The sequence below is a fragment of the Balearica regulorum genome, chromosome 10 (genome assembly GCF_011004875.1).
Source record: "Balearica regulorum gibbericeps isolate bBalReg1 chromosome 10, bBalReg1.pri, whole genome shotgun sequence".
Classification (NCBI taxonomy): Eukaryota; Metazoa; Chordata; class Aves; order Gruiformes; family Gruidae; genus Balearica; species Balearica regulorum.
This window is the reverse complement of record NC_046193.1, coordinates 5,308,347-5,320,487: the sequence shown is the minus strand read 5'-3', so window position 1 is coordinate 5,320,487 and position 12,141 is coordinate 5,308,347. Positions and strand designations below refer to the sequence as shown.

Below are 12,141 nucleotides of genomic sequence, written 5' to 3'. Positions count from 1 at the left end.
TGTAAGGGAAGCTGGAAAACACCAGCCAGTGCTGCAGCAGCTGCACTTGCAGAGTAAGAAGGAAAGAAGCACAAGCAAGGCAATAATCCAGAAACTCTGGAGAAGAAGAGAAGCTGAAAAAGTTGGGGTTTGGTGGTGGTGGTGGTTTTGGGATTATTTATTTTTTTAAAACCACCAGAGGAAAGCTTTGAAAAAGGGATCTCCTAACTTTTAATTCCAGTCCACGACACAACCTTCCAATTTTGAACTCCATGTCTACACATAAACCTGATTGCAGTTAACTGCTTGGCAGAAGCTTAAAGACCTGCTTGGAAGTTGCCATTTTCAGTTACAGAAAAGAGGAAACAAGAGTCAGCCATGCTGCTGGTGAGAATTCCATATATTTCTTCTAACCCGTGTCACACGTGCATTTCAAAAAGAACACCCCACTGGCCCAGGAACAAGCTCTTGAAAGGTCTGCACAATGCAGAAACTGCTTTGGACAAGACAAAGAGATCCACCCTCCTCAAGGTGGTGACAAAGGAGGAGGAAGACAAGTTTATACTTAAAAGATGCTCCATGGATTATTCCTGAAAAGGAAAACCTCTTCTAAAGCACAAGGAATCAAAGCCACTCGCTCCTCTGTTTCAACTGTTCTTTGAATTATTTTGTTTTGAAGCACACCCACTGTACATTACAGAGGTTCATCCAAAATGCAAGAGTCTGCAGTAGGAAGCACTCCAAATCCATCACCATGCCTCGGATCTGTACTTTGCAATAGTGTCAGCACCCTTACAACTCTTAATTCTGGAACACAGCACAAGCAAAGAAGAAGGATGTTTTAATTGCTCTTCCTGCGTGAGAAACAACAGCAAGCCAGATGATGTTGAAGTCAAAGAAGCCACAGAACGCCACTCATCAAACCCTGTGCAAGGACCACGCATACATCAGCCTGGCAGAGCTGCACTCCCTGCTGTAAGTTCCCAAAGACATCGCTAAACAACCTAACAGCCACAGGATGGGCTGGCTGCAGCTCCACAGCCATACTGGATCAACGTTCTGATCAAGTGGTTTTATCCATGAACAGTGTACAGATGTGGCCATTTCATAACATGTACTGCTCTGCAGAGCACACTTGAAATAACTGTCAAGTAGCACCTAGTTTTGTTACAGGAATAGTTGTTGGAATGGCCTGAACTTCCCCTCCATTTTGCCCCTTGGACACTTCAAGTTACAGCACCCTGGGTGCTCTCTTAACAGCTTCTGGCCCTGCCCCCCTGAGGAAACAGAAGTGGAGCTGTGTCAAGAAGGTCCTGCCAGCTACTGCGAGATGCAGAAGCTACCTGCCAGCAGTATGCTATTAATGAATTTGAGCTATGTAAAGGCCCTATATGGCCCTGCATTGTATACCTACTACCTTCAAGAGAACAGCAGACTGATCCCACAGAATAACCCTGGCAACCTGATGTGGCCACATCCTTAAAAACACCTGAGCTGCATTCTAACAGAAAAGAGGGACATTAACCAGTCTGCCAGCCACATTGGTACCAAAACAGAGGCCTGGCGTGCTTAATCCTCCAGCACATTGGCAGAGAAGGTTGATTCCCACTCAGGTCTCACATTCATCTCCTATCACCGCAGGACCTCAAACACTTCTCACACTGTAGTTACTTACCCTTACCAACCTTTTAACTTAAGGTAACTACATTATCCTCATTTTACAGCTTGGAAATGCAAAAGAACTAAGTGGCTTGGCTGCGCATACTCAAAAAATTGTGCTGCAAAAAAGGGAACAAAATCTGGTGTCACAAGTCCCAAGCCTGATGCTATCTTGCTCACCTTCTCTTGTGAAGCCCTTTTCTAAATTGAATTGCTACATAAAAAGTTCAGACCTTTCTTTCTTATACACATACATACTTTGTTAATTTTTCAAATCTCTGTATCTGTGGAATGGCAGAAAAAAAGAACAATTTAAATTTTATCCCTAAAGTTACATTAGCTTCAAAACAGTCTAAAAAAGGAAGTGAAGTCAGAAATGCCATATTAGTTTTGCACTTTAAGCAATTACAAAAGAGAAAGGATAGCACCAAGGACCAAAAATGCTCCTCTGTCCTTACAGGTACAAATAAGGCAGAGAAGACAGGTGAGGTAACAGTTCAACCTGTGTGAAGGGCAAGACAGGGAGGCAATCAGACAAAGCTTCTTCCCATGGAGCTCCTTGGCCTGCCAAGTTCTTGCACATGCACCTGGGAGCACTTGAAGAAAGGAGATACCTCCCTTTCCAGAACTCACAGTTGTTCTCTCAGGTAAAACGTGTTTTTACCAACAGATTACTTCAAGAAGCCACAGGTGAACAAGCACGATGACTTGTGCCTTTCATACCAGTGAGGGGGAATCAGCTGTGTCATTTCAGGGAAGACTTAGATCTTCCTCAGACATTCAACGGAGGACAAGGTCACCTGTGGTCACCAAGCTGGGCACACACTTACTGTCTCCAAGAATCAGCTCAACTTCCTCATCAGCGTCAGAATCTTCATCTTCAGCCTCATCTCCCTCTTCCAGGAGGTTGGCAAGCTCCTCATCATCGGAGGGAGAAAAGTCATTTTCTCCATCCTCACCGGCATTCTCATTGTTCTCATCTTCCTCCAGCTCAGCCTCCAGCAGCTGGTCCGTATCTAGTTCATCAAGGTCATCTGTATCATCATCATCTTCATCATCATCTTCTTCCTCTTGCTCTTCTTCCTCCTATAAAGACAACAAAAAAAGTCCATTGCAGGCATCAAAACAAACATAAAATGGAATAATAGAAGAAAACACTCTGATAGTTTTCACTGCTCCCCATGTCTAGACATCGCACATTAGAAACACTTTCCCATCACCCATATAAACACTTTCTCTCCATGACTACAGAACATGACACATGCTAGGATCATCTGCAGGCCTGCAAAGTCTTTTCTGCAAAATGCTGCTGCAACACAGGTACCATTGGCTCAAGCTCCTCTCCAGTGCTGGCCATCAACACGTGTCACCACAATGCACTCTTGAGAGGGACATGCAGTAAGACCCGTTAATCCATAGCTTTGTTGCTAGTTTGTAAAACTGCTTTAGTTTCAACTGGACCAAAACCTCGACTTTGCATCAAACAGCATGCAGCATGGATGTTCAGTCTCTCAGTCATTCCTGATTTAGATGAGATGTAAAATGCAGGGAAAGATACTATTAGCCTAAACCAATCCCTAAAACACGCAGCTTCAGATTATAGAACTGTTTAAAGCAGGTCAGAAGTCTCATCTTTGGCATTTACCTGTGGATCAAGATCTTCCTCTATCAAACCATAAGAATTTGCATTCAATAAAGCAACTGAATTTTTCATTGTACAGATGAAATTCAGAAATCTGTGTCTAGCAGATAAAATTGAGTGGGAAGAAGCTGTTGCGGTCCTATTGTTCTTCCAAACAAATGAGAAGCCAAAAGTGTGTCATCACAAGGCAAGCTCCAGGAAGTCTCCAAGATGCAAAGAAACAGTTCAATATACCTGCACAGCTCCTCAGTCACATTCTTTTTCTCTAACAGAATGCTCTCATGCAGCAGGAAGGCAGCTCTCAAGACATCCAGTTTTAATTGCCCCTTTGTTTTGGGAGGGAATACATTTTCCAAAATTATGAAGCAGTTAAGTATTTAACAACCCACTTCAAGGGTTAGTTTTTGCCCTCAAGCTCACCCCACTCACACTGTGCTGTTCAGACTGCTGCGTTTTCAGATCTAAAAGCACAGAGGAAAAAGACCTTACCGTCATCTCCCCAACGTACTTTTTCTTCAGTCAGTGCTATAAAAAATCCACCACACCCACACAAATCCAACATCTGTCATAGGCAAAAGAAACAAGGAATGCCAAAAAGCCTGGGCAAATTTTATTGTTTCTTCACTTGCAAAAGACAGCCAAGTCTTCTCTACTGACCAGAAGTGCTGTGTTATTTAAATGAAGATTACAGTATAAAAGCATTTGTTTGCTACATCCAGTTTTCTTTCTGAAAGAGCTTATATTAAATATAAAATTAAACCAACTGGTATTAAAGCTTATGCTTATTTTAGGCAATTACAAACTTTGAGTCAATGAATCCTCAAATAAATGGACATTGCTTTTTGAATTGTATACACACTGGGAGAGGAAATATATTACTTGTAGTTCACAGTTTTAAAATGCAGTGCCATGTTGAGCATAATTTCCCATGATATACATTGAATGGAGTATAAAAGCTTTTGCCTTAACTTTTACTGTTGTTCTATGCAGTATCTGCAGAGAGACCAATGTCTTAAACTTTCTTCCTCTATTCAGAATAGAAAAACTGATTCAAAACTGAAAAGGCAGGAGAGTTTACTGTCTCTAAACAACTCTGAAGCTGGAAAGGAGGAGATCAATTTATTTAAAAAGCTTGGAAAAATTAAGTCCAGTTTTTCAGTGTCTGGAGACAGACACACAACTGCAGACAGCAGGCAAAAAGTCTGTTGTCTACGAGATTCATTTAGAGTCATTCATTTTTAGTTGAAACCTAAAGGATTCTGAAAAGAGTTAGTACCCTCTTAGTTTCCACATCTGGAATTTCTGAAAGCATCTTTTTTTCCTAAATATCTAGCCCATAATGACTTAGAAGAAAATGTCAAAACTACTGAATTGGATTATGTTTCACATTTAATGTATTTATTGGAAACTGAAATACTATTTTATCAACATTGTCATTCAAGCTTAAGGCAATGCATATATAGCAAGATCATCCTTCAAATACAGGATGAAATTAAATATAGTTGTATAAAGCTAAAGATTTCTTCTGGCTGACAAGAATAAATGCCAAATTACACAGAAAAGCTGTATATTTAGCTGCAAATTAACTTTGAAGGATTATACCAACCAGTGAGGAAAAATCCTTTGTGAAAATAGAGATAGCCACAGAATACTAGAGAACTGAAATCAATGTTTCCACCTTTCCAGTTTAAATTACTTAAATCCAAAGTAGGCAATTAAAATCAGGCCATGCCCATTTAAAAACCACCTAAGAACAGTCAGATGAAATCTAAGTCATATCTGTCCTTGGGAAACCAGAAAATAGTGTGAAAAACCACGCCACAAGAAGTCACATGTGCACGTGAGAGCATGACACGACACAGCACTCATCCTTACCAAGCTTAACGAGTGACACAGAACACAGATCAAGAGGAGTGATCTTAATTACTGAGAAACCTGTATCTTGTCATGTTTTAAAGGACGCAAACAGGAACCTGGACACTGTGGTGCTTCTGCTAAGTAACAGGCAAATTAATTCTGCATTAGCTTCTGAACAACCTCGAAGCACAAACCTCTGCAGGCACACGGCAATACTCCAGAAACACAAGGCTTGCGCGTACGTGGGGAGATCTCTTAAAAGGGCACACTGAGCTTCTGCACCCAAAACCAATCTGTGGGACATATAGCTGAGAAAGGTGTGAGGAAATACCAGGTGGAGTCTAATACCATCATATGTAAGTGATGTGCAGTCTGTTAATGGATATCTAGGCTGTATGCTCACCAGACACCACAACTGTCTCGCGTAAGGGATCCACACACAGATAAAAACCGGCATGCCTTCCCCAGTGACTCATACAAGCATACAGAGTAAAAGCAGTGAAAGAAACCCTTGTGCAGTGGCACAAGGGAAGAGAGGCAGAACAGTTATTCCAAACCATATCTGGATTTGTGAAGGAAAAACCTGCAAAAGCTCCTACCTACTCATCGGTAGTTCCCAAGAGCTTTGGGCAATGACACAGGTATGCTATAAAAAAAGAACAAGCACGTCTATACAAAACAAGCATGCACCTGTGCTTGTCTTCCTCATTGGAGTACACTGATCCACAGAACCCACGGACCAGCACACTCTATATGACTCCAACAGTATCAAGGACTTGTTTTAGCCATCACTAACTCCTTTAGATGCCTAAACATTACCTTCTAGTTGGATTGTTCTCTGTAAAAGCTGCTTAGCTCAGAACCTGAACTGCTCATGGAGTCCTCACATTCCTCCTCTGCTTCCTTACAGAATATTCTCTTCTCTCTCCAAGAGAGGCCACTTCACACTGCCAGTTATCTTTACAGAAGGCACGAGGGTAGTAGTGTAGAATCACGCTGACCATCTCATAACCTTCCCTCTGAAAAGCATTTTACCTCACTATCAGCACTCTGACTCACTGCCTGATATTTCCGTGTGCCTGGTGCACTATTATTACAATACAGCCAGACCAAACCCCTGTCTTCCCATGTAATTCATCTAAGACTATAAACAATCCCAACCTGAGGCTATGACAGAGGGAAAAAGTCTCATGCTCCCTTTTAAATAGTCATTCAGAGGGACATGATGGAGCACAGCCTTTGAATTAAGGATGTCACATTGCTACCTATTTTAGTTACACAGTGATTCAGGTCTATCAATTGCTTGTAGATACCTAAATTTAGGATTAGCTTAAGGGAGCTTTACCTTGATAGATGCCAAGAGTAGAACAGTTTAACGTAGAATACTCACTGACCCCTAATGAGACTCAAATTTGTAATTATATATTACATAGATATGTATTAATTACTATATATTATAGTGAATACAAATACTGGGGGGTTTTGGTGTTATCTTCACAGTACCGTACCAGTGTTACTCTTCATCTCCAGCACACACAAATACCACTGCATAACAGGTGCAATGCCGTATCAACATACCTGGATGGCCAACCCTTTCTGCTCTTCAAAAACACAGTATCACAATTATAATAAAGGAATTTTAATCTAGGAAACACCCACCCCATTTCATACACAAAATGACTTCCTGCCTCCACTTCTCTGCATAAATACAGTGCTGACTTCACCCCAGTTAAAGCAAAAAGATTGCAAAAATAAAGCAACAAAGAAAGACAAAGCTGGCAATTTAAAGTGAACAAGGAACAAAACCCCAGTTATAATTTTAAGGGGATAGCAAAGGGGGAGGCTGCAGAGATGTAGTAATACAAGAAAAGCTGGATATTAACTTACAGATTCAGAAAAGTTGATTATATAGCAAAGGATTATCTCAAGGTCATCTCAAAGCAAAGTACTGGTAGCAACTTTACTACCAGTTTGTGATCTTACGTAAAGATTCAAAAAGCCAAGTAGATTTGGTTCAACTAATTTATCATTTATAACTACAAAGGGAAAAAAACCTAAGCAACATCCCCTAAAGGAATAGCATATATAGGAGTGGCAGCACTGTAACAAAGAAATCCTTGACTTGATTCACGTTGCTGGTCTTTACAGCCCGTTCAGACCTTAGTAAATACCCTTTGCTGCTGTTCAAGCGTTACGTATTTTCTTCCATATTGTTCTTTGATGCACGTTTGCACACACTTCATAGACTTTCATCACTGACTTTCTTCCTGTTCCCCTTTACCCATTCATTTTGTACACACAAAATTTGTCTTTTTTTGGTAGTACAGGTTACGGATACTTAACATATTCACCAGTGATCATCTCAAAAAACATTTAAAAGCTCAGGAAAATCCCAGTCTTTCACTTATTCAAACTCTTATGCAAAATACATGTCACCTAGGCAGAACTTTGATTTTTTTTTTTAAATTTTTTTTAATATATTTTAACATATTTCTGCACTGTATTTTAACATTAAACCACTGTATGTACCAAGTGCTTTCAGGAAGTATGGCTTAAAGCACTGCAGATCTGCAGTATGAAAAAAACCACCAGCTTGCTTTATAAGCACTCTTAAGAGTTTTTATAGTTTTCTTACATTTCCTGAAACAAAAAATTTTTTATGAACAGAATTTGAGACTTCTCAACTGCAGATTACATAATCTCTCAAATTTACACTAGGCTGGCTGTTAGCTGCCAAGGGAAGATCCCACAATACTCAGTTTGGAAACCTTAACTCAGTTTTGAGATTTACAGCTCATTGATTTTTTGCATATTTGACGCTGTTTCAGTCTTTACAAAAAGCTTCATCTTTTCATCTAATATCTCATTCACTTTTTCTTCCTCTACTAGGAGTTGATTCACAACCCAAAACACATATTTCTGTCAATAGTTCTCCACCCAGCTCCCTCTGTTACTGCTCTATGAGCTGTTCAGCTGTCATCGTCCCACGGCTGCTCTGTCCCCAGCACCATGCTCACCTCCGATCAGCACTTCCAAGTCAACACCTCTCACCTGCAGATGCTTTCCAGCAACAGTCCCTTCCTCTGAAAACACAATTTCTATTATTTCTATTGCACCTCTCAGTTTGGATCATGCTATATGATATTACTCTTATTTCTTTACTCTATTCTTACTTTTATTTATGAGGCTGCCTTTTTTTCTACGTGCAAAACAGTTAGTCAAATGTCAGTGAAGCTTTTTCCACTTTTTCAAATCTTTCAGTTTGTATTTAATTCACTTCTGGCTATTTGTAGCTAAGTCTAACCACCTGTTGGTAAGCATCTGGTCAAGTTTTATAAACTGTTTATTTTCTCTAGGTTTTGGGGGTTTGGTTTTTGGTGGGTTGTTTTGGGGTTTTTTTGGTAAAGAAATCAATGTTTCCCAGAGTCTCATTATTTTGGTCAATTTATTTGCTTTTGCAAGAGACTACCTACTAGTTTACTTCTCCCTCTCTTCCACCCTCCTCCCCTAAGTTTCTCCTAGAGAAAAGCAAACTCATTTTTAGTAATCTGGTCTCGTCCAAGTTATCAGTATTATTTTAATTACTACCTATTTCCAGCACAGGAAGAGGCTTTGCTTTCATATCAACATTTGATCGTTGTTCAAATACAAGTTCACTGAAGAATGTTTCACTCCAGAGGAATAAGTCTCTCCTTGTTTTAGTAATTTGCCTTTCTCCAGAGACAACCCCTTTGTCATATCTTCTTACAGTTGTTTCTCTCTGCTTCCAAAACATCTGTGTAGCACATTGGTACTTTCTGATCCTTTGCTATGCAATTCTCAGGAGTGATGATGTCTGGTTTTCAGTCACTTAACAGTTTCTATGGAATTCCTCCCCCACCCACTTCTTAACACTCCCTGAATAATGAGCAGTGGAAAAAGCTTAAATACAGCTGTCAGTCCTTCTGGGGAGTCAAGCATACAAGGAATTTTACCTCCTAGATTACCTAGTCTTCATCCTTCCCCTCAGCTAGCAAGCCCAAACTCACTTCCTATTACCATACCATTAAATTCTAAGTATCCATTTCCTTCACACTACAGGGCTGCACCTACTTTTACCTTCTTGGCTACTTCAGTGTTAGAATTTCTACTTCTTCATAGCCATTAATGAGGTCACAGAGCTCAAAAACTTAGAAGCCTGGGAATGGGCAGAAGTTACTATATGTAACAAGCAAGGAATCTTACCATAGGCTTCTATGCAGATGTAGGTATGTGCAGATTTAATACAGGAAACAGCACACAGCATACAGTATGTCACAGAAGCAAAACATGGAGTGAAGAAATAAAAAAGCAGTTATTTTCTTAGTCTACGTAAGTGAGTTTAGCTTGTCTAACAATGACTACTTACCTGTGATGGATGCTTTTTCATTCATGACAAATAAACAGAAACTTCAAAGTACCTGGGCCTCTGTTGGATTGGCATGTTCAGCTGGGACTCTTTTGACCAATACTCTGGGTTTGCCTATGAAATGTTTTCATTGTAACATGTCTATATGTACCTGATGATAAACAATCTAACCTTAGAGTCATTGTCCCCTTTGAGGCACACGGAAGTCACCATTTTGCAGTTGATATTTATCCCTGGCATTAAGGAATAAATGTTCTATTGTGACTATTATATTATCTGTGCTGTAGGGCTCAGAAATAATACAAGGAGTCCAGAACTAAGGGCAATTTCTGAATCTGCTGCTCTTCTTTCCTCTCACCGATCCCACACTCACTCACAAAAATAAGCCCAGTCTTTTAATTGCATGACAAAACCAAAATACCCTGTAAAGGAATTTCAAAATTTGGCAGGTAAATGAACTCCTCCTCTGTGGATGAGAATTTGTCTTTATTTTCTCAAGCTTCTGACTGACATTTCTCATCACAGCTGAGGCAGCTTTTATTTTCTTGGATCCCAGCCACTCTGGGAATTCTAGAAAGACGTGTTAGGTGAGAGGAAGTCAACTTTGATTTCTGTCATCGAATACGTAAAATATGCTTTTATCTCCGCTGAAGCTGTTTTACTCCATAATACTAGGTCGAGCCTTCTGAAAACTCAAATTACTTTACCCTTTCCAAGAATTTCCTGTTTGCACTGACAGCTAGTGAAACTAGCAGAATAGGCTCAAGCAGTCACAGTTATTCAGTACTATGTAGAAGCATGCTAAGAAGTACAGGTACTGGGAAAACTTTGTTGTTGTTTTTAAATATCTGTTTTGGAGGATGCTTGTTCAAAAGATGTGTCTGTTATGTAAACAACTCTTTGATGGAAAACACTTGTTACTTAGCCTCTCTGCAACTAAGTTCAAACACTCCTGTTAAAAGTGTGCAATAAACACATGTATATTATTATCAGTTGAGGCATTTACCTGAAAATACTTGTTACTGGCTATTATCCTGTAAACTATTTCATCTCAAGCAAGATTTCAAAACAAACCGTATCTTCAAGTGTTACAGGAACAGCTCCTGAAAAACTAAGGGTCCCTGATGACATAAATCATTCTAGGCAGCCTGTAGTGACAAAGCACCACTGTGGTCTGATGGTTCTCAAATACATGTGCCAATATGGATTAAGGTTTGTGGGTTTTTTTCCCCAGCAAATAAGTACCCGCATGAAAACAAACCGATATCAAACCAACAGCAATAGAAGTACAGTGGAATTGCTGTTGCAGACAGACACGGAGAGTCCTAAAACAAAAGTAGAAAATAGGATCACAAAGACCACATAAAGTTGAGGAAAAACATCCTCCATCCTGGCTAAACCACATGTCAGAAGAGTGATTGTCTTCTGAGTCTTTATTGCCTTATCTCTAAAGCTTTCATTTCGTATCACCTAGGAGTTTCTAAACCAATGCAAAAAAGACAAATTACACACCTACCATCACCATTTCGATAGCCCAGAAGCACTGCAGGATAATTAACAGTTCTTCAGTTCTGGCAAAAGAAGTAGAACACACTTTATAGGACAGGGACAGCTAGGTGTGGCAATCTGCTGCTGAAGCCATAAATCTCTCTGAACATGACAATAACTAGGAATACTACTTGAGCCTCACAGATACAACATCATCCATATCATGTACCACAGAGAGAAAAACAGACCTTAAAGAACTAATGTAGAAAGAAAAACTACAATAGAGATATAAAAATGCACAGACTGAAAATCCTGTAACCCACTCAGAAGATCACATCATCCAGACTTAAGTTTCACAGTTTTGAGTCTACTCTGTGGTAAGCCAGTTCCCCTGATTTTAGCTTTTCTTATCACTCAGTATTTCTGAAGTCTCCTTTTCTAGCCTGTAGCAACTGCCATGTGCCATTTCTAGGCCAGATCAGTACGTTCACTTTCCTTTGCACCATTTCCTCTGAATTGCTGGTCTGCCTCACTACAGAAGACAGTAGATTACCAAGTGAAACAGGGGATACTTATCAGCCAAGAAAGGGAAATAAGAATTAAGCAAGCTAACAACCAAAAGATGGTCCAGCATCTGTACCAGTAGCTTATATACATAGCTTGTTTTTGTTAAGTCTAACTCTGAATGAGTGTATCAAACCAGTGGTAAATACAGGAGGAAGAGGAGGATGATCTTGCTGCAGACTGAAGAACAGGAAACTCTGCCTATTTCCCCATAGGCTGAACACAGTCTTGCAAATACTTGTAAGACTGTCAGTCACCGATGGACCCGTTTAGATACCCACCCAGCAGTGAAATAATACACCAAAAACTCATGAAAGTTCAAGGCAGAAAGACTAGTATTCTTAAGAGTAAAATGTCCAACAAAGAAGCTCACAAACCAGCTCTTGCTGAGCGTGTCACATCTTCACTTGCCTTCAGTTACCACAGTAAGTACAGACCACAGAGTATCAATATCTGCGTAGAGTTTGTTCTGTTTAACAAGGCTTGACAACTCTGGATTACTGGCCGTAACTAGGAAAAGGCAGCTTCCGGGAGATCTCACATGAATGGCTAGTACAACAGCCAA

At 40.0% G+C, this 12,141-nt stretch overlaps 1 protein-coding gene across 5 annotated transcripts in view; it reads right to left on the bottom strand.

Annotated features, from left to right (window-relative positions):
- Window positions 1-12,141, bottom strand: part of DCAF1 (DDB1 and CUL4 associated factor 1) — a 54,840-nt gene that overhangs the window by 2,272 nt on the left and 40,427 nt on the right. For 4 of the 5 annotated variants that reach the window (XM_075762859.1, XM_075762862.1, XM_075762860.1 and 1 more), the window contains exon 23: window positions 2,469-2,724. In XM_075762859.1, the coding sequence (XP_075618974.1) occupies window positions 2,469-2,724 (256 nt within the window). Of the gene's footprint in view, window positions 1-2,468; window positions 2,725-10,375; window positions 11,096-12,141 lie in introns of those variants that run through there. The other variant, XM_075762863.1, reaches the window with a different exon arrangement.